Source organism: Coregonus lavaretus (assembly GCF_964263955.1).
Source record: "Coregonus lavaretus genome assembly, chromosome: 8".
NCBI classification, from domain to species: domain Eukaryota; kingdom Metazoa; phylum Chordata; class Actinopteri; order Salmoniformes; family Salmonidae; genus Coregonus; species Coregonus lavaretus.
Genome location: NC_139995.1, coordinates 40,134,549 through 40,157,807, shown reverse-complemented (window position 1 = coordinate 40,157,807; position 23,259 = coordinate 40,134,549). Strand labels below are relative to the sequence as shown.

Here is a 23,259-nt window from a genome sequence, read left to right as displayed (position 1 = left end):
GCAAACTAATGGGGCAAACTCAGTGATGTTCAATCTCTTGTGTCTTCTTCTTCTTCTATAATATCATGGCGGTCCGCAAACAATCGTTTAAGTGGATCCCGCCACCTACTGTGCTGGAATGTACGATCGATCATGATCTGTCCAATTCTGTACTACCATGATTATTTTTTTCAAAAACAAATAAATCCCTAACTTCTACCACACCCTCCCCCCAATACCCTTCCCCAACCCATTAAACTTTATCTATATCATGCTGAAACACTCCACCCTTAGGATTGTTCAGCATGTCAACAACCATTTCAACAGTAACATCTGTTACCCCCAATAACTATTTTGCCGTCTCCACAACAACCTTCAACATGGCATTTCTGCTTTCCACAACCTGAGTCGTATTGATAACCTTACCAATAAAAGCTATGAAGTCAACTTTATTCATTATCAAAGTGTCCTTTGACACCGCACATTCATGAGCACAATATTTCTGAACAGGCCTCCAAACCATGCCAGGACAATCAGAAGCCCCAGCCCCGACAGTAGGTCCGCTTACTACAGGTACACTACCAGTCAAAAGTTTGGACACGCCTACTCCTTCAAGGGTCTTTATTTTTACTATTTTTTACATTGTATAATAAAAGTGAAGACATCAAAACTATGAAATAACACATATGGAATCATGTAGTAAACCAAAAAAAAGTGTTAAACAAATCAAAATATTTTATATTTGAGAATCTTCAAAGTAGCCACCCTTTGCCTTGATGACAGCTTTGTACACTCTTGGCATTCTCTCAACCAGCTTCACCTGGAATGCTTTTCCAACAGTCTTAAAGGAGTTCCCACATATGCTGAGCACTTGTTGGCTGCTTTTCCTTCACTCTGCGGTCCGACTCATCCCAAACCATCTCAATTGGGTGGAGGCCAGGTCATCTGATGCAGCACTCCATCACTCTACTTCTTGGTCAAATTGCCCTTACACAGCCTGGAGGTGTGTTGGGTCATTGTTCTGTTGAAAAACAAATGATAGTCCCACTAAGCCCAAACCAGATGGGATGGCGTATCGCTGCAGAATGCTGTGGTAGCCATGCTGGTTAAGTGTGCCTTGAATTCTAAATAAATCACAGACAGTGTCACCAGCAAAGCACCCCCACACCATAACACCTCCTCCTCCATACTTTACGGTGGGAACTACACATGCGGAGATCATCCGTTCACCCACACCGCATCTCAAAAAGACACGACGGTTGGAACCAAAAATCTCCAATTTAGACCAAAGGACAGATTTCCACCGGTCTAATGTCCATTGCTCGTGTTTCTTGGCCCAAGCAGGTCTCTTCTTATTATTGGTGTCCTTTAGTAGTGGTTTCTTTGCAGCAATTCGACCATGAAGGCCTGATTCACGCAGTCCCCTCTGAACAGTTGATGATGAGATGTGTCTGTTACTTGAACTCTGTGAAACATTTATTTAGGCTGCAATTTCTGAGGCTGGTAACTCTAATGAACTTATCCTCTGCAACAGAGTTAACTCTGCGTCTGCCATTCCTGTCGCGGTCCTCATGAGAGCCAGTTTCATCATAGTGCTTGATGGTTTTTGTGACTGCACTTGAAGAAACTTTCAAAGTTCTTGAAATTTTCCGTATTGACTGACCTTCATGTCTTAAAGTAATGATGGACTGTTGTTTCTCTTTGCTTATTTGAGCTGTTCTTGCCATAATATGGACTTGGTCTTTTACCAAATAGGGCTATCTTCTGTATACCACCCCTAATAATAATAATAATAATAATATGCCATTTAGCAGACGCTTTTATCCAAAGCGACTTACAGTCATGCGTGCATACATTTTTACGCATGGGTGGTCCCGGGGATCGAACCCACTACCTTGGCGTTACAAGCGCCGTGCTCTACCAGCTGAGCTACAGAGGACCACCCTACCTTGTCACAACACAACTGATTGGCACAAACGCATTAAGAAGGGAAGGAATTACACAAATTAACCTGTTAATTGAAATGCATTCCAGGTGACTACCTCATGAAGCTGGTTGAGAGAATGCCAAGAGTGTGCAAAGCAATGGGTGGCTATTTGAAGAATCTCAAATATAAAATATATTTTGAATTGTTTAACACTTTTTTGGTTAGTTTTGATGTCTTCACTATTATTCTACAATGTAGAAAATATTTAAAACTAAGAAAAACCCTGGAATGAGTAGGTGTGTCCAAACTTTTGACTGGTACTGTACATCCATGTAAGCTCCATCAGTCCTCACTGTAGTTCTACCAATCTGTTTTACGGCCTCTGCATATGATACCTCATGACTGATCCTATATCTCTGAGTCTCTCTAGCCTCTCTCTGTACCTGGCATCCACCAAATGCTGCACTGTGTTCTCCCCCACAATTACAGCACTTAACCTTCACATTGCTTCCACATTCACCATAATAATGTGCCCCTCCACACTTGGCACACATTTTCTGTCCTTTACACTGAGCAGCTACATGTCCCATTCTTTGGCATTTAAAACACCACAGTGCATATGGGACAAATTCTCTAACATTGAAACTAAGGAATCCTATCTGTACTTTTCCCGGCAAGACTTTCTCAAACCTCAGGATCACTGATAAGCTTTTACTTCTTTGACCCTCTTTCCTACTGATCAACCTTTTGGCCTCAATCACTCTGCCTCCCTTCACATTGTCTTTAATATCATCTGTGGACATAGATATTGGGACCCAAGTGATGACTCCCCTCAATCTAGCATAAGCACCAGGGACATAGCTTTTAATCTCCTTCCCATTAAGCTTTTCCATTTTCACAGTCTTCTCTTGCTGAGCCTGGTTACCACACAATATTAACAATCTACCATTTCCAATGAACCAAGCTAATTTCACTTCACCTACCTCTTTCCCTACGGCATTAGTTAGTCGGATATGGTGTAAGTGAGGCCCTGTGGTCTCATCAAACACTATCACTACTTTCCACTAAAACACATCACTACTCTTCCTTCCTACCTTGGCCCTCTTTATGCTTTCTTTACTAGACGCTCCACTACTTTCTGAATCATGATCTCTCTTCTTCCATTGTCTTTCCACTACAGACCATTCAGACCCTTGACCCTCATCCTGCCACTCCATACCATCAGAACTGACACCCATATTGTTTGCATTCCAGCACAGCTGTTGCTTCACCAGCTTTTTCTCCATTTCCTCTATTTCGTCCGCACTACTCGCCGCCATTTCCCGTCACTGTGTTCGGTCTGTTCAAATGTGTCAGAACTTTGGCGCCAATCTCTTGTGTCTCTGTGCGGCATGGCATTTCTTCTGCATGGCAGTCCTGGAGGGTTTAGAAGGAACATTTCTCTGCAGCATGGTTATTGCTAGCCAAAGGTATTTTCACGATAAGCAGACCTCAGGTTTGTATAGGAGTCTGGACAGGCAGCAGGGTTGGTTGGGGACCAGACAAAGGTCAAGATGTTGCAACACAACAGCTGAGCCACAGACAGACAGAACAGGACTAGCTACTACAGTAATTGTGGGAGGGAGAAAAGTGCATTACTGTATTACTGTATCTCTAAACAAATCTGCTAGTCCCTAATGCAGGTTTTCCCAAACTCAGTCTTGGGTGCACGTTTTGTTTTTTGCCCTAACACTACACATCTGAATAAAATAAACAAAACTTTATGATGATGAGTTGGTCGGGGGAGGGGGGAACAGAGGGGAATTAAACACTGGACTGACTGGATAGGTGTCTGCTATTACAGTAATGGATAGACCAATTCATAGAGACACTGGTTATGGCCGTGGTGATAGAAATCACCTTCTATTTGGGAAAATACCTCCATATACACTACCGTTCAAAAGTTTGGGGTCACTTAGAAATGTCCTTGTTTTCGAAAGAAAAGGCTATTCCATGCGAGAAATTGACAGTCTCAACGTCAACAGTGAAGAGGCGACTCCGGGATGCTGACCTTCTAGGCAGAGTTGCAAAGAAAAAGCCATATCTCAGACTTCTTATCTTAATATTTTATTTTTATTGGCCAGTCTGAGATATGGCTTTTTCTTTGCAACTCTGCCTAGAAGGTCAGCATCCCGGAGCCGCCTCTTCACTGTTGACGTTGACTGTCAATTTCTCGCATGGAATAGCCTTCATTTCTCAGAACAAGAATAGACTGAAGAGTTTCAGAAGAAAGTTATTTGTTTCTGGCCATTTTGAGCCTGTAATTGAACCCACAATTGCTGATGCTCCAGATACTCAACTAGTCTCAAGAAGGCCAGTTTTATTGCTTCTTTAATCAGCACAACAGTTTTCATCTGTGCTAACATAATTGCAAAAGGGTTTTCTAATGATCAATTAGCCTTTTAAAATGATAAACTTGGATTAGCAAACACAATGTGCCATTGGAACACAGGACTGATGGTTGCTGATAATGGGCCTCTGTACGCCTATGTAGATATTCCATTAAAAATCAGCCGTTTCCAGCTACAATAGCCATTTACAACAATAACAATGTATACACTGTATTTCTGATCAATTTGATGTTATTTTAATGGACAGAAAAATTGGACATTTCTAAGTGACCCCAAACTTTTGAACGGTAGTGTATGTAAGCACATTTGTCCTGTAGCTATATATCTACACTGTAGATATATATACTGTACCTGCTGCACAAGCATCCACATTGCACACAAAAATACATGTAACTATATCCATATGAATCCAACTGTGTGTGTGTGTGTGGTGTGAAACAACAACTGTAAACATTCACCCTCTGCTCAGCCCAGAGAACTGACTTGTCTTAAGCAACCTGTCACGTTCGTTTAAGGACGGGTCAGACCAAGGCGCAGCGTGAAATGCGTACATGTTTATTACAACGATAAACTCACTAACAAAACAACGAAACGTGAAGTCCTAAGGCTAAACACAAAACAAGCCTACTCACGGAACAAGATTCCACAACTAATGCATGCCAACAGGCTGCCTAAGTATGATCCCCAATCAGAGACAACGAGCGACAGCTGTCAATGATTGGGAATCACACCCGGCCAAACACAGAACTACAACACCTAGACTGAAACATAGAAAACACACCATAGAACACCACACCCTGACTCAACATATAAGAGTCCCCTGAGTCAGGGCGTGACAGTACCCCCCCCCCCCCCCCCCCCAAAGGTGCGGACTCCGACCGCACAACCTTTCCATAACAGGCGGATCCGGCTCCGGCCGTGACGACCACATACTCTCTGCCTCCCTGTTGCGCCCCTGGTCTGGTCTGGACCTCGGCGCGCTGCTTCCCCTCTCCTTCCTCCCACGATACTCCAAGCCCTGTCTGGACCCTGGTGTGGGAGACCCCGAACCTGGAGAGGGGCTGACGTCTGGGTCTGGACTGGAACCGCTGACCGGAGCTGGACCGGACGCTGGTGGAGCGGGCTGCTCAGGCTCCGGACTGGAGCCGCTGACCGGAGCTGGACTGGGCACCGGTGGAGCGGACTGCTATGGCACCGGTGGAGCGGACTGCTCTGGCTCCGGAGTGGAGCAGCTGACCGGTGCCGGACCAGGCACCGGTGGAACGGGCACGGGCCGTGCCGGACTGGGGACACGCACCACTGCCTTGGTGCGAGGAGCAGGAACAGGCCGGGCTGGACTGGTGACACGCACCACTGTCTTGGTGCGAGGAGCAGGAACGGGCCGAGCCGGACTGGGGACACGCACCACTGGCTTGGTGCGAGGAGCAGGAACGGGCCGGGCCGGACTGGCGACATGCACCACTGGCTTGGTGCGAGGAGCAGGAACGGGCCGGGCCGGACTGGCGACACGCACCACTAGCTTGGTACGGGGAGCAGGAACGGGCCGGGCTGGACTGGGAACACTCACCACTGGCTTGGTGTGGGGAGCAGAAACGGGCCGGGCCGGACTGGGAACACGCACCACTGGCTTGGTGTGGGGAGCAGGAACGGGCCGGGCCGGACTGGGAACACGCACCACTGACTTGGTGCGAGGAGCAGGAACGGGCCGGGCCGGACTGGGAACACGCACCACTGGCTTGGTGCGAGGAGAAGGAACGGGCTGGGCCGGACTGGGAACACGCACCACTGGCTTGGTGCGAGGAGCAGGAACGGGCCGGGCCGGACTGGGAACACGCACCACTGGCTTGGTGCGAGGAGCAGGAACAGGCAGGGCCGGACTGGGAACACGCACCACTGGCTTGTTGCGAGGAACAGGAACGGGCCGGACCGGACTGGAGGCGGACTGGAGGTCTGGAGCGGAGAGCTGGCTCAACCCGTCCTGGCTGGATGCCCATTTTCGCACGGCACGTGCGTGGTGCTAGCACAGGACGTACCGGACTGTGCCGGCGCACTGGCGACACAGTACTTAGCTCTGCATAACTGGGTTCCTCTATTAACCCCCGCTCCTTATGTTGCCTAACCAGCTCCTCTCTCCGTGCCTCTACTCCCTCCTTCTCCCTACGAGCCTCCTGCAGTGCCTCCTCTTGAATGGATCTCTCCCGCTCTATTCTAGCTATCAGCCCCCGTAATGTGGTGGCCTCCTCTCTTACCCTGCAGATCCAATCCTTCTCTCTCTCTCGGCACTCCTCCTCCAGTGAGGACTCCTCCGGTAGCCCCCACGAGTTAGGGAACAGAAACTCATCGTCGTCGTCATCCTCCGACTCCTCAGTATAATACTGTTCCCACTCTTCCTCCCATGGTCGTAGGGACTCAATCTGGAAACCCACCGGGTGCAGTGGTCGGGGCTCCTCTCTCTCGCTCCCTGACCACCCCTTTAGCCCCCCAAATTTTTTTTATTGGGGCTGCTTCTCGGGCTTCCTCCTCGGCCGGCTTCTGTGTTGCCGTTGCTCCTCTCCTGCCTGGGCTTCCTTCTTCGCCCAGGGTCCTTTTCCCGCAAATATCTCCTCCCAAGACCAAATCTTCCCCACCTGTGTCCAGGGTGTTCGGTCCTCCGGGGCACGCTGCTTGGCCCGTGTTTGGTGGGATCTTCTGTCACGTTCGTTGAAGGATGGGTCAGACCAAGGCGCAGCGTGAAATGCGTACATGTTTATTACAATGATAAACACACAACAAAACAACAAACCAAACGAAACGTGAAGTCCTAAGGCTGAACACTAAACAAGCCTCAACACGGAACAAGATCCCACAACTAATGCATGCCAACAGGCTGCCTAAGTATGATCCCCAATCAGAGACAACGAGCGACAGCTGTCTCTGATTGGGAATCACACCCGGCCAAACACAGAACTACAACACCTAGACTGAAACATAGAAAACACAACATAGAACACCACACCCTGACTCAACATATAAGAGTCCCCTGAGTCAGGGCGTGACACAACCAGAGGCTTTCTTTCTGGTTTTTCATATTTCACTCTGGTTTTAAACTTACCTTCAGGTTTCTGGGTGTAATTCATATTTGGGTTCAAATCCTTGTGAAACCCACCAGACCGTACCAGACCAGAGCTGTAGCCGCTCAGCTTTTACTGACGAAAACAAACATTGTCAATCCGTTCCAAATGGCACCCTATTACCCACATAGTGCACTACTTTTAACCAGACCCCAATGGGCCCTGGTCAAAAGTAGTGCACTATATAGGGAATAGGGTGCCATTTGGGATTCAGCCTAGCATTTGACAGGCAGACAGGCTCTCTGCACTTATTAATTAAATCTCACTGACTGTGCCATGGTCTGTGGAACATCTGAGTCATTTTGGCAAAACACATCAGCTACCAATTAGAGATGTTAGTCTGAACTAACCATTGAATAAAATAAACATTGCTACAGTGATGTCTCCTGAGTGGCGCAGTGGTCTAAGGCACTGCATCGCAGTGCTAACTGTGCCACTAGAGATCCTGGTTCGAATCCAGGCTCTGTCACAGCCGGCCGCGACCGGGAGACTCATGGGCGGCGCACAATTGGCCCAGCGTCGTCCAGGGTAGGGGAGGGAATGGCTGGCAGGGATGTAGCTCAGTTGATAGAGCATGGCGTTTGCAACGCCAGGGTTGTGGGTTCGTTTCCCACGGGGGGCCAGTATAAAAAAAAAAATTATTCACTAACTGTAAGTCGCTCTGGATAAGAGCGTCTGCTAAATGACTAAAATGTAAATGTAAAATGCCTGACTTGACTAAACCAGATAGAAACCTAGTGCCCTACATTACATATATACATACTGTACGTTATTCCTGCAGGCTTGAAGTAAAGTCAGTGCTCCCAAATTACAGGTATTTATTCACCTTTCCTACAAGAATGCAGCTATTTTGGTATGTTATACATTTACAATTTACATTTTAATAACATTTAGCAGACACTCTTATCCAGAGCGACTTACAGTTAGTGCATATACTGTGGTTCATGTGTGTGTTTCACGGTTCTCACCTGTGCATTGATTGTGTATGTGTTTTTAGGGCTGTACTGTAACTCTGTAGAGGCCTGCAGCATCCAGAGAATAGTGCCCATCAAGTGTACCATCCCTCCATAGTCTTTACTGGTCTATAAATAACTAGAGCTAGGGCTCTAGGAAGGCTATTATCTTTATCACACTGATCACATTATAATACCAACCAGTCATTTGATCCTCACATAGATTGCATCCCAAATGGCACCCTATTTCCTATATAGTGCACTATTTTTGACCATGGTCCATAGGACTCTGGTCAAAAGTAGTGCACTATGTAGGGAATAGGGTGCCATTTGGGATGCATACGTAGATTACCTTACATGATTTGATTTTCCACTTAGATGGTCATTTATTATAAATTACCCCCAAAACAGATAAATAGTTGATAGGTAGGGAAGGTATTACGGCTACATAATAAGAAAAAAAGCATGTTGTTTGATACTCTATTTTTACACAGTAGGGTTACGAGGCTGGCTGGCAGCAGGACTGTCATTTCTTTCCACTGACACTTGATTACTGCTGCTTTCAGCAGCAGATACAGGCTATTAATTGTCTATTGAGAGACTCTGGCAGTTGTCCAAATGGCACCCTATTCCCTATGTAATGCAGTACTTTTGACCAGAGCCCTGGTCAAAAATAGTGCACTACATAGGGAAAAGGGTCACATTTGAGACACAGTCACAGAAAGTTGCCCTTGTCCCAACATATGACTGTATATATGAATGGACAAAGCCATCAATCACGTGACACCATTCATTCCTATGTGAAGACTCAATAGCGCATTGAAGCCAAATTAAGTTGGTTAAGATGGCGTCTCATGGAGACATTACATGCGTAGTTTGATCTACTCTAGGAAGTGTCTCATTGAGTACCTCAAGTTGAAGGCCGACCGGGTTACAGCAGGCTGCCATTAGCAACTAAATTATACTTTTAACTCCTTTGGTTCAAGGACATACATCTGGTGTACTAGAACCAATTATTGGTACCATGATTGTCTTCAATTACATCTGGTGTATTAGAACCTATTATTGGTATAATGATTGTCTTCTATTTGTGTTTTTTTTACACAAAGATTGGGCAGGAAGATTTTTCCATTCACTATAATGGGGGATCCTGTTTTCTGCTAACAATGCCTACAATGCCTGCAGTACCATGATCGGCCTTAAACTTCCATGGCTTCAGTGAGAGGGGGCAGTCGTTCTCCCCTGGTCCCAGCCCATTATGCTAATAAATAGAAGGGCTGCTGGGAGGGAACAGAACACACTGGAACACAGAAGAGGAACTCTGGCCAGGCCAGTGGAGATGACTCCAGGGTCCCGTATCCAGGCAGCCATGGAGGCCATGTGGATATATTTCTAACAAGGCGGCCGAGAGAGGAAGGGCACACACTTTTTGCGGTCTGTCTGTCTGTCTGTCTGTCTGTCTGTCTGTCTGTCTGTCTGTCTGTCTGTCTGTCTGTCTGTCTGTCTGTCTGTCTGTCCGCATGCATATGTGTGTGTCTGTTTGAGTGTGTGTTTAACTGCTCATAGCTGCAGTAGAAGCCTACACGTGAGATGCATGTCTGCTGATTTAGGCAGACAGGATGGAGAATAGAATGTAGGTCAGGCCTCTGAGATCTACACATTGTGCTACGAAGGACCACAAAGAAGACTTTGTCATCCTAAAAAAGTACACATTCTTTGAATTAAAATATGCGGTCTGCAGTTTCTATTGATGAGGTTTGGAAACTCACAAAGAGTTTTTGGTCGTCATTCTGCAATTATAATCAAAATACCTCTATGAGTGGAAATATGAGTTAATGACATATTATGGCATAATGTTATCTAAAATAACACAGAATGTAAAAACCCTTGCAGTCTAACATCACAATTTTTCTGCATAAAACAGTGTTATTTTGGGCCACCTATGTCTAAACAGTAAAAAAAATATGTTTTCTTAAAAGCAAATAAAATAAAAAGTGGTTTTGGAAAAACGTTTTCAGTGTAAACCTAAATGACTAAAACCAGGTATAAAGGATGTAGAAAAGATAATGGACCTATATATTTCTAAATAAGATCATCTTTGAGAACTAACTATCACCAAAATAAAAGCTAGACTGTCAGGGAGAATCTAAAATCCCCAAAATGATGCATTCAGGAGTATCTTTGCCATGGCATGGGGCCCGCATTGATTTTGCTATAATGTTTGAGTCACTCAGATAGCATAAGCCATGGCAAGATTTGTATAATTGCAGGAAATTTGCTTTAAAACTGCAAATTCTTCTCTCAGCCACATGGCAAAATGTGTAGAATTGCAGGGCATTTGCTTTAAAACAGCCAAAATGTTTCACTGCGGCCAACAGGAGGGCCTCAAAAACTTTCGGTTAGCGACTGCACCATTGGCCACACCCATGGCCACGCCCCACCTCCTAAGCCCCATTTTGATCCAGGAAAAACCCTGATTTCTATTTTCGGCTGGTGCAAAGGAGGTGCAAGTGTCAAACGCACATTAGTTTGCAATCTTGTCATGTAAAATCTGGCGCACTTGAATTTTCCAATGGTTCATCGATTTACCTGTTTAACATCAGCTCGCTTGCACTGAGGTGGGAGGAGTGGCAATATTTGAGGTGTGTCCTTAAAAACAAGCGCAAAAGCTAAGGTCCTCATCACTAAGCTAAGGACCCTGGGACTAAACACCTCCCTCTGCAACTGGATCCTGAACTTCCTGACGGCCGCCCACAGGTGGTAAGGGTAGGTAACAACACATCTGCCACGCTGATCCTCAACACGGGGGCCCCTCAGGGTTGCGTGCTCAGTCCCCTCCTGTACTCCCTGTTCACCCATGACGGCATGGCCAGGAATGACTCCAACACCATCATTAAGTTTGCCGACGACACAACAGTGGTAGGCCTGATCACCGACAACGATGAGACAGCCTATAGGGAGGAGGTCAGAGACCTGGCCATGTGGTGCCAGGATAAGAACCTCTCCCTCAAAGTGATCAAGACAAAGGAGATGATTGTGGACTATAGGAAAAGGAGGGCCGAGCACGCCCCCATTCTCATCGACGGGGCTGTAGTGGAGCAGGTTGAGAGCTTCAAGTTCCTTGGTGTCCACATCACCAACAAACTATCATGGTCCAAACACACCAAGACAGTCGTGAAGAGGGCATGACAAAGCCTATTCACCCTCAGGAGACTGAAAAAATTTGGCATGGGTCCTCAGATCCTCAAAAGGTTCTACAGCTGCACCATCGAGAGCATCCTGACTGGTTGCATCACTGCCTGGTATGGCAACTGCTCGCCTTTCGACCGCAAGGCACTACAGAGGGTAGTACGTACGGCCAGTACATCACTGGGGCCAAGCTTCCTGCCATCTAGGACCTCTATACCAGGCGTTGTCAGAGGAAGGACCTAAAAATTGTCAAAGACTCCAGCCACCCTAGTCATAGACTGTTCTCTCTGCTACCGCACGGTAAGCGGTACCGGAGCGCCAAGTCTAGGTCAAAAAGGCTTCATAACAGCTTCTACCCCCAAGCCATAGGACTCCTGAACAGCTAATCAAATGGCTACCCGGACTGCTGCTACTCTCTGTTTATTATCTATGCATAGTCACTTTAACTCTACCTACATGTACATATTACCTGAATTACCTCGACTAACCTGTGCCCCCGTACATTGACTCTGTACCTGACCCCCTGTATATAGCCTCGCTACTGTTATTTTCCTGCTGCTCTTTAATTATTTAAATTTTTTACTTATCTATTTTTTACTTAACACTTATTTTTCTTAAAACTGCATTGTTGGTTAAGGGTTTGTAAGTAAGCATTTCACTGTAAGGTCTACAACCTGTTGTATTCGGCGCATGTGAAAAATAAAATTGATTTGATTTAAAAAGGGAAATGCTTACTAATGGGAAGTTTTAAGACCCACAAAAAGCAGGTCTTAACGGTAACGCAGTTGATAATGGATGGATTCTGAGAGAGCGGAAGCGCAGCCTAGCCTGCCATGACGCACTGTGCCCATAGAAGGAGAGATGTGCCTTTTGTGCGGTGAATCTCGTATTTAGAAACAAAAAAAGAGATTGGTTTCCCCCCATTTAGTTTCATTTGATTAAAAACCAAGCCTAGCCTACCCTCCCCTTAATCCAGGCTGGTTAGCAGCATCGCATAGATGCGTCTTTTTATCCTGGCCATTAGCCAAGTAGCCTATGAAGAAAGGGGTTAAAATGGTGTAGTGAGAGTGCTTAGAAATATTTTGGAGGATATTGCCCTAATGCTTTTTCATTATTCACATACAGTACCTGCATACTTCATTTCGCTTGTTCAAGTAGGCTATCCATCCCCATTTTCAAAGAGCATTTCTTGTCCGATTAACAAAGAATATAAATGAACTCAAAACTCCTGGACTGCAAACACACAACAGATATACAAAAAGGGACAACACCAACTGTATTTCATGAGGAGATTAAATAAATATTAGGTCAATGAAAGAATAACAACCATATTCTACACATCCTTTGTTCATGTTCTCAATTTCTGTTTCCAAGCCTGGTACAATCAGCTATCAGAATTTACGAACTGAATTACGACCTGTATCCACATGTGCTGTATTTATGCACCTATTGGTGATGCTGTGCTGTTGTTTGTTGAGATGCAAGACAAATTTCCCGAAAGGGACACACAATAAATAATAATTATTAAAGACATGCTCCTCCAAACTATTCAGTCCTCCTATAATGCCATATCAACGACAGATTTTGTTAAAAAGTCTGCCTCGCACATAGGCAGTGATACAATTGACAGGAGCCTATGTATTTTGTATAGACATGTGAATTTTATGCGTAAAGAAACGTAGGCCTATGTGTGCACACAGTGCCATGGAACGAGAGAAGTGATTTATGATATCATGCTGCTGACCCCATCCTATTTTGAAATGTTGTTGTTTTAAAAAACAGATTGCTTGTTTTCCATTTCATGTGATTAGAAACCAAGTCCTATGTAGCTCAATTGGTAGAGCATGGCGCTTGTAACGCCAGGGTAGTGGGTTTGATCCCTGGGACCACCCATATGTAAAAATGTATGCACGCATGACTGTAAGTCGCTTTGGATAAAAGCGTCTTCTAAATGGCATATTATTATTATTATTATTATTAACCCTTATCCTAGGCCTATAACAAAGGCTGGTTCAACAGCAATGCGTCGTGTGTTTTTATCCTGGCCTTGAAAAGTAGCCTATCCATAAAAAGTGTTTAATGATCTATTTGTCAGAGAGCCTTCAATTGAAAATATATTGCACATCCTAAAACATACACACATATACCTACTTGCATACTTCATTTCACTTGATCAAGTATCCATCCCCATTTCCAAAGAGCGCCTCTCATCCAGTTACCAAAGACACTCTCCTCCAAACGTATTTAAATTATTCAGTCCTATAATGCAGTATGCCTGAGCTATATTTCGCTTATTGAGAACGTGACTCACACATACAGTACAATTTACGGGAGCCTATTGTTTTTTATATCAGGAGAAATGCGATGCGTAAAGACATGTTGGTTAGGCTCGTTGAAGCCAATTACAACAATGTTGACTGCCAACACTCCAAACATAGGCTATTTAGCAAATACTGGATTACATTTTACAGTTGCTGTTACTCGTTACTGTAGCCTATGCTATTTAATAAACTGTAGCATCAATCCACAATGGACCAGAAGGAGAATATTCTGTGCCCCCAGGCATGGCGAGCCCAGCACAAAACAGTATAGGCCCTGACACCCCAGCAGGAAGCATAGAACACTCACCATACGTGGTTCTTAAAAAAATATATAGTTTGTGATACAAATATAAAAAGTATGTGTAACATCCTTCCTCCCAATGAAGTTTCTATGTGAGAATTACCAGAACAATCTGAGATACCAAAAATAATTTGGGGCTACGCTGGCATGGAATCAATCGCCCTTATTTGATATTAGCATTCAAAGTATGGATTTAATTTTTTCTTTACATTTTTCTAAAGTATTATCTTAGTTGTACTGGGAAACTTTATGTAAAGTGACATTTTACATCATTATGTGCATGTGTCTAAATAAAATACCATAAACATTAGGTAATGGGTAAATTGTAACATTAGTTACAACTGACCCATAATTACTCATTTGAGTCTAATCTGAGTCTTGTGAGAAAATACAACAATAATTATTGTCATCAACTATACCAATCAAAATACCTCTTCTTACTGATAAAAAGGACCTCCCGAGTGGCGCAGTGGTCTAAGGCACTGCATCGAAGTGCTAGCTGTGCCACTAGAGATCATGGTTCGAATCCAGGCTCTGTCGTAGCCGCGACCGGGAGACCCATGGGGCGGCGCACAATTGGCCCAGTGTCGTGTAGGGGAGGGAATGGCCGGCAGGGATGTAGCTCAGTTGGTAGAGCATGGCGTTTGCAACGCCAGGGTTGTGGGTTCGTTTCCCACGGGGGGCCAGTATGAAAAATTAAAAAATAATGTATGCACTCACTAACTGTAAGTCGCTCTGGATAAGAGCGTCTGCTAAATGACTTAAATGTAATATATGATTAGATACAGTAAATGGGGAATGTTCCACAGGTCAATAATAAAAAAAGAGAGGCTGCAAGAGTATTCACTTCAGGCCTAAAATTAAAATTAAAATCCCCCCAATAAAACAACAAATAATTGATAGGTACTCCTACAACTTCTCAGATATGTAGAGACACTAACCAAGCATTAACATGTGGTTTCTAATTTGAGTTATTTAGCTGTTACTCCTGACCCTGTGTTACTTTTAGCCCTGGTCTCCCCTATCATTATTTTGGAGAATAAAAAAGTTATATTTTTGCACCTTATCATTTACCTCCTGCATGCCTGCCCTTACGACCACAAGACATGTTTACCTTTCCACACTGGCCTTCTTTCAATATGTCCTTTCCTCCTTTCTAATTGGCAGAGATCCGTAACCAATTGGTGGAGCAGTTCCGTTGTCTTGAGCAGCAGTCGGAATCCCGGCTACAGCTGCTGCAAGACCTGCAGGACTTCTTCCGCCGCAAGGCCGAGCTGCAGCTGGAGTACTCTAGAGGCCTGGACAAACTGGCCGAGCGCTTCTCCGCCAAGATACGTTCCTCCAGGGAACACCAGCACTTTAAGTGGGTACCGTGTGTGGGTGTGTGTGTGTGTGTGTGTGTGTGTGTGTGTGTGTTTGTAGGCTACTCTCTGTCTGGTAACCCTGTTATTGATGTATATTAGGACAGTATGATGAAGAGCAATGATATATTTTATACTGATAGAAAGAAAGGTGTGTGTACTGTCTGGTAACCCTCTTGTATGAGAAGAGAGAGAGAGAGAGAGAGAGAGAGAGAGAGAGAGAGAGAGAGAGAGAGAGAGAGAGAGAGAGAGAGAGAGAGAGAGAGAGAGAGAGAGAGAGAGAGAGAGAGAGAGAGAGAGAGAGAGAGAGAGAGAGAGAGAGAGAGAGAGAGAGAGAGAGAGAGAGAGAGAGAGAGAGAGAGAGAGAGAGAGAGAGAGAGAGAGAGAGAGAGAGAGAGAGAGAGAGAGAGAGAGAGAGAGAGAGAGAGAGAGAGAGAGAGAGAGAGAGAGAGAGAGAGAGAGAGAGAGCAGACTAGTTACCGTACGACAGACCACGTATTCACCCTGCACACCCTAATTGACAAACAAACAAACCAAAACAAAGGCAAAGTCTTCTCATGCTTTCTTGATTTCAAAAAAGCTTTTGACTCAATTTGGCATGAGGGTCTGCTATACAAATTGATGGAAAGTGGGGTTGGGGAAAAACATACGACATTATAAAATCTATGTACACAAACAACAAGTTTGCGGTTAAAATTGGAAAAAAACACACACATTGCCAGGACCACAAATACAAATTCCATCTAGACACTGTTGCCCTAGAGCACACAAAAAACGATACATACCTCGGCCTAAACATCAGCGCCACAGGTAACTTCCACAAAGCTGTGAACGATCTGAGAGACAAGGCAAGAAGGGCCTTCTATGCCATCAAAAGGAACATAAAATTTGACATACCAATTAGGATCTGGCTAAAAATACTTGAATCAGTTATAGAACCCATTGCCCTTTATGGTTGTGAGGTCTGGGGTCCGCTCACCAACCAAGAATTCACAAAATGGGACAAACACCAAATTGACACTCTGCATGCAGAATTCTGCAAAAACATCCTCCGTGTACAACGTAAAACACCAAATAATGCATGCAGAGCAGAATTAGGCCAATACCCGCTAATTATCAAAATCCAGAAAAGAGCCGTTAAATTCTATAACCACTTAAAAGGAAGCGATTCCCAAACCTTCCATAACAAAGCCATCACCTACAGAGAGATGAACTTGGAGAAGAGTCCCCTAAGCAAGCTGGTCCTGGGGCTCTGTTCACAAACACAAACAGACCCCACAGAACCCCAGGACAACAACAACAACAACAACACAATTAGACCCAACCAAATCATGAGAAAACAAAAAGAGAATTACTTGACACATTGGAAAGAACAAACAAAAAAACAGAGCAAACTAGAATGCTATTTGGCCCTAAACAGAGAGTACACAGTGGCAGAATACCTGACCACTGTGACTGACCCAAATTTAAGGAAAGCTTTGACTATGTACAGACTCAGTGAGCATAGCCTTGCTATTGAGAAAGGCCGCCGTAGGCAGACCTGGCTCTCAAGAGAAGACAGGCTATGTGCACACTGCCCACAAAATGAGGTGGAAACTGAGCTGCACTTCCTAACCTCCTGCTAAATGTATGACCATATTAGAGACACATATTTCCCTCAGATTACAGCGATCCACAAAGAATTAGAAAACAAACCCAATTTTTATAAACTCCCTTATATACTGGGTGAAAAACCACAGTGTGCCATCACAGCTGCAAGATTTGTGACCTGTTGCCACAAGAAAAGGGCAACCAGTGAAGAACAAACACCATTGTAAATACAACCCATATTTATGTTTATTTATTTTCCCATTTGTACTTTAACTATTTGCACATTGTTACAACACTGTACAGTGGGGAAAAAAATTATTTAGTCAGCCACCAATTGTACAAGTTCTCCCACTTAAAAAGATGAGAGAGGCCTGTAATTTTCATCATAGGTACACGTCAACTATGACAACTATGACAAAAAATCCAGAAAATCACATTGTAGGATTTTTTATGAATTTATTAGCAAATTATGGTGGAAAATAAGTATTTGGTCAATAACAAAAGTTTCTCAATACTTTGTTATATACCCTTTGTTGGCAATGACACAGGTCAAACGTTTTATGTAAGTCTTCACAAGGTTTTCACACACTGTTGCTGGTATTTTGGCCCATTCCTCCATGCAGATCTCCTCTAGAGCAGTGATGTTTTGGGGCTGTCACTGGGCAACACGGACTTTCAACTCCCTGCAAAGATTTTCTATGGGGTTGAGATCTGGAGACTGGCTAGGCTAGGCCACTCCAGGACCTTGAAATGCTTCTTACGAAGCCACTCCTTCATTGCCCGGGCGGTGTGTTTGGGATCATTGTCATGCTGAAAGACCCAGCCACGTTTCATCTTCAATGCCCTTGCTGATGGAAGGAGGTTTTCACTCAAAATCTCACGATACATGGCCCCATTAATTCGTTCCTTTACACGGATCAGTCGTCCTGGTCCCTTCCACCCCCATGCTTCACAGTAGGTATGGTGTTCTTTGGATGCAACTCAGTTTTTACCAAAAAGTTATATTTTGGTTTCATCTGACCATATGACATTCTCCCAATCCTCTTCTGGATCATCCAAATGCACTCTAGCAAACTTCAGACGGGCCTGGACATGTACTGGCTTAAGCAGGGGGACACGTCTGGCACTGCAGGATTTGAGTCCCTGGCGGCGTAGTGTGTTACTGATGGTAGGCTTTGTTACTTTGGTCCCAGCTCTCTGCAGGTCATTCACTAGGTCCCCCCGTGTGGTTCTGGGATTTTTGCTCACCGTTCTTGTGATCATTTTGACCCCACGGGGTGAGATCTTGCGTGGAGCCCCAGATCGAGGGAGATTATCAGTGGTCTTGTATGTCTTCCATTTCCTAATAATTGCTCCCACAGTTGATTTCTTCAAACCAAGCTGCTTACCTATTGCAGATTCAGTCTTCCCAGCCTGGTGCAGGTCTACAATTTTGTTTCTGGTGTCCTTTGACAGCTCTTTGGTCTTGGCCATAGTGGAGTTTGGAGTGTGACTGGTTGTAGGTGATCAAATACTTATGTCATGCAATAAAATGCAAATTAATTACTTAAAAATCATACAATGTGATTTTCTGGATTTTTGTTTTAGATTCCGTCTCTCACAGTTGAAGTGTACCTATGATAAAAATTACAGACCTCTACATGCTTTGTAAGTAGGAAAACCTGCAAAATCGGCAGTGTATCAAATACTTGATCTCCCCACTGTATAGGGGTAAGGTGACTAGGCATCAGGATATATGATAAACAAAGTAGAAGCAGCGTATATGATGATTGTATGTGTGTGTTCATGTGTGTGTGTATAGAGTCAGTATGAATGTGTGTGCATAGAGTGAGTGTATGAGTGTGCAGAGTCAGTGCAAGAATACAAATCTAATAGAAGGGTAAACACAGATTGTACATGTAGACATTTTGTGAGCTATTTAACAATCTTATAGCTTGGGGATAGAAGCTGTTAAGGAGCCTGTTGGTGTCAGACTTGTTGCTCTGGTACCGCTTGCTTTGCGGAAGCAGAGAATACAGTCTATGGCTTGGGTGGCATGAGTCTTTAACAATTTTCTGGGCTTTCCTCTGACACCGCCTGATAAAGAGGTCCTGGATGGCAGGGAGCTCGGCCCCAGTCATGTACTGGGATGCCCGCACCACCCTCTGTAGCGCCATGCAGTTGCCCTACCAAGCAGTGATGCAGCCAGTTAAGATGCTCTCAACAGTGCAGCTGTATAACTTTTCGAGGATTTGAGGGCCAATGCTAAATCTTTTCATGACTGTTTACGTGTGTCTGGACCATTTGAAGTCCTTAGTGATATATTTGGACACCAAGGAAACTGAAGCGCTCGACCCGCTCCACTGCAGACCCCTTACCCCCAAATTGACTGGTGGTGACAGAGCATTTGGGAGCAGTAATTTAAAAAAAAATCCTATATGTAAGTGTATGTGTGTGTGTGTGTCAGCTCTGGAATAAATAATCTCAACGTTACAGCGGTAATAGCAAGGTGGGGTACAGCATAGGGGAAAAAATGTGGCTGGTAAAAAATGTGATGGCTTGGTAAGAATTGGGGATCCACCAGCCACTGCGACCAAAAAGTAAATTTCCCACCCTGGTCATGCGTGGCCACGCAGTCGTGGGTGAACAGGGAGTATAGGACGGGACTAAGCACACACCCCTGTGGGGCCCCCGTGTTGAGGGTCAGCGTGGCGGAGGTGATGTTGCCTACCCTCACCATCTGGGGTCACCCGTCAGGAAGTCCAGGATCCAGTTGCAAAGGGAGGTGTTCAGTCCCAGGGTCCCGAGTTTGGAGGGGACTATGGTGTTGAACGCTGAGCTGTTGAATGCTGAGCTGTTGTTTTTGTCGAAGCGTGCATAAAATGCATTGAATTCGCCTGGTAGAGAGGCATTGTTGGGCAGATCACGGCTGGGTCTTCCTTTGTAGCCCCATGCGATGGGCGTCGGAGCATGTGTAATAGGATTCCACCTTGTTCCTATATTGTCCTTTTGCTTGTTTGATGGCTCTGCGGAGGTCGTAGCGGGACTTCTTGTACTTGGGTGTGTCCTCAGCCATAGTCTCAGGGTTGGCTGTGATAGCCCTGTGTGCTGTAGCCCTGTCCTTTAGTTTAGCGCCAACCTCTGTGTTAATCCAGGGCTTCTGAATGGGGAAGCAGCAAACCTTCACTGTGGGGACAACATCGGCGATGCATTTCCTAATGAAGCCGGTGGCGGAGGTGGTCAGCTCGTCAATGCTATCCGCAGAGTCCCGGAACATATTCCAGTCAGCGCTAGCAAAGCAGTCTTGTAGCATAGCCTCTGATTCGGAGGACCATTTCTCAACGGAGCGTGTCATGGGTACTTCCTGTTTGAGCTTCTGCTTGTAGACAGGAAGCAGGAGTAAGAGTCATGATTTGATTTGCCGAAGGGGTGACGAGGGAGGGCCTTGTGTATGCTTGCTTGTGGGTTGAGTAACAGTGGTCTAGGACTTTATCGCCCCTAGTGGCGAAGGAGACGTGTTGATGGAAGTTGGGCATTACATGTCTTAATGACGTGGAATTAAAATCACAGGCAATAAGGAAAGCAGCCTCCGGGTGCATGGTTTCCTGCTTGTTTATGGCCTCGTACCGTTTGTTAAGTGCCAGCTTGTTGTTTTTCTTGTCCTGAGGTGGAATATATACAGCAGTCACGATAACAGCTGAAAACTCTCTCAGAGGTAGAAGGGTCGGCATTTGACCATAAGGTATTCCAAGACGGGTGAACAATGGGTCGAAACTTCCACTTCGCTAGAATCAGCACACCATTTACTGTTGATGAAGAGGCATACCCCTCCCCCTCTCGATTTCCCTGAATCTGATGTCCTGTCTGCTTGGTGAATGGAGATTCCATTGAGTTGGATATCCATGTGGGTATCTTGTCTGAGAGCCATGTTTCAGAAAAGCAGAGAATATTGCAGTTTTCGAGAGTCCTGTTGATAGCAAATCCGCGATTGGAGGTCATCCATATTATTATCAAGAGACTGTACATTGGCCAATAGAATGGAGGGAAGAGGTGGCCAATTTTCCTTTTGCCTGAATCTCACCAGGGCTCCCCCTCTCCTGGCTCTTTTTCACTGGCGTTTCCTCTTGGATAGCCTGAAAATTGGCTTGGAATTACACAATGAGCCTAGGGCAGATTAGTCGAAAAATGAAGCCGGAATTGAGGTTATTAACTGCTGATCTTATGTTCAAAAGTTCTTGTCGATCATAAGACATATTAGTTGATACATTTTGTGCAAAAAAGTAAAGATAAACGTAAAAAGAATCACAAAATAGCAAAGTTCTGTCTGCTTCACTGAGCTGATGAAGCCTGCAGCATGTAGTGACTTTCACATGAAGCTCTACCAAGCTGTCCTTTACGTTGACATACTCCTCAAGACTAAGCTGTCCTTTGTTATGATGTGTCTCAAATGGCACCCTATTCCCTATAAAGTGCACCAGGGCCCATAGGGTTCTTGTCAAAAGTAGTGCACTTTAGGGAATAGGGTGCCATTGGGGACTATGATATTGACATACTGCTCAAGACTAAGATGTAATTTACATTGACATACCCCTCAAGACTAATTATAAGAAGTAACTATTCCAACAGCGGTCATACTGTATTCACTCACATATTGTCAGTTGATTATTACAGTTAAATTATTATATACAGTTGAAGTTGGAAGTTTACATACACCTTAGCCAAATACATTTAAACTCAGTTTTTCACAATTCCTGACATTTAATCCTAGTAAAAATTCCCTGTCTTAGGTCAGTTAGGATCACCACTTTATTTTAAGAATGTGAAATGTCAGAATAATGGTAGAGAGAATGATTTATTTCAGCTTTTATTTCTTTCATCACATTCCCAGTGGGTCAGAAGTTTACATACATTCAATTAGTATTTGGTAGCATTGCCTTTAAATTGTTTAACTTGGGTCAAACGTTTCGGGTAAATTTGGGTGAATTTTGGCCCATTCCTCCTGACAGAGCTGGTGTAACTGAGTCAGGATTGTAGGCCTCCTTGCTCGCACATGCTTTTTCAGTTCTGCCCACAGATTTTCTATAGGATTGAGGTCAGGGCTTTGTAATGGCCACTCCAATACCTTGACTTTGTTGTCCTTATGCCATTTTGCCACAACTTTGGAAGTATGCTTGGGGTCATTGTCCATTTGGAAGACCCATTTGCGACCAAGCTTTAACTTCCTGACTGATGTCTTGAGATGTTGCTTCAATATATCCACATCATTTTCCTTCCTCATGATGCCATCTATTTTGTGAAGTGCACCAGTCCCTCCTGCAGCAAACCACCCCCACAGCATGATGGGGGTGATTTGTTAACCGTGAAGAACCACCCCCGTGCTTCACGGTTGGGATGGTGTTCTTGCAAGCCTTCCCCTTTTTCCTCCAAACATAACGATGGTCATTATGGCCAAACAGTTCTATTTTTGTTTTATCAGACCAAAGGACAAAAAGTAATATCTTTGTCCCCATGTGCAGTTGCAAACCGTAGTCTGGCTTTTTTATGGCGGTTTTGGAGCAGTGGCTTCTTCCTTGCTGAGCGGCCTTTCAGGTTATGTCGATATAGGACTCGTTTTACTGTGGATATAGATACTTTTGTACCTGTTTCCTCCAGAATCTTCACAAGGTCATTTGCTGTTGTTCTGGGATTGATTTGCACTTTTCGCACCAAAGTACGTTCATCTCTAGGAGACAGAACGCGTCTCCTTCCTGAGCGGTATGACGGCTGCGTGGTCCCATGGTGTTTATACTTGTGTACTATTGTTTGTACAGATGAACGTGGTACCTTCAGGCGTTTGGAAATTTCTCCCAATGATGAACCAGACATGTGGAGGTCTTGGCTGATTTCTTTTGATTTTCCCATGATGTCAAGCAAAGAGGCATCGAGTTTGAAGGTAGGCCTTGAAATACATCCACAGGTACACCTCCAATTGACTCAAATGATGTCAATTAGCCTATCAGAAAATTCTAAATCATGACATCATTTTCTGGAATTTTCCAAGCTGTTTAAAGGCACAGTCAACTTAGTGTATGTAAACTTCTGACCCACTGGAATTGTGATACAGTGAATCATAAGTTAAATAATCTGTCTGTAAACAATTGTTGGAAAAATTACTTGTGT

At 44.6% G+C, this 23,259-nt stretch overlaps 1 protein-coding gene across 1 annotated transcript in view; it reads left to right on the top strand.

Moving 5' to 3' along the window:
• Positions 1-23,259, top strand: part of LOC311134171 (SLIT-ROBO Rho GTPase-activating protein 3-like) — a 97,293-nt gene that overhangs the window by 9,768 nt on the left and 64,266 nt on the right. Inside the window, exon 2 of the mRNA XM_084167782.1 lies at positions 15,338-15,533. Coding sequence (XP_084023908.1) covers positions 15,338-15,533 — 196 coding nt within the window. The remainder of the gene's footprint in view (positions 1-15,337; positions 15,534-23,259) is intronic.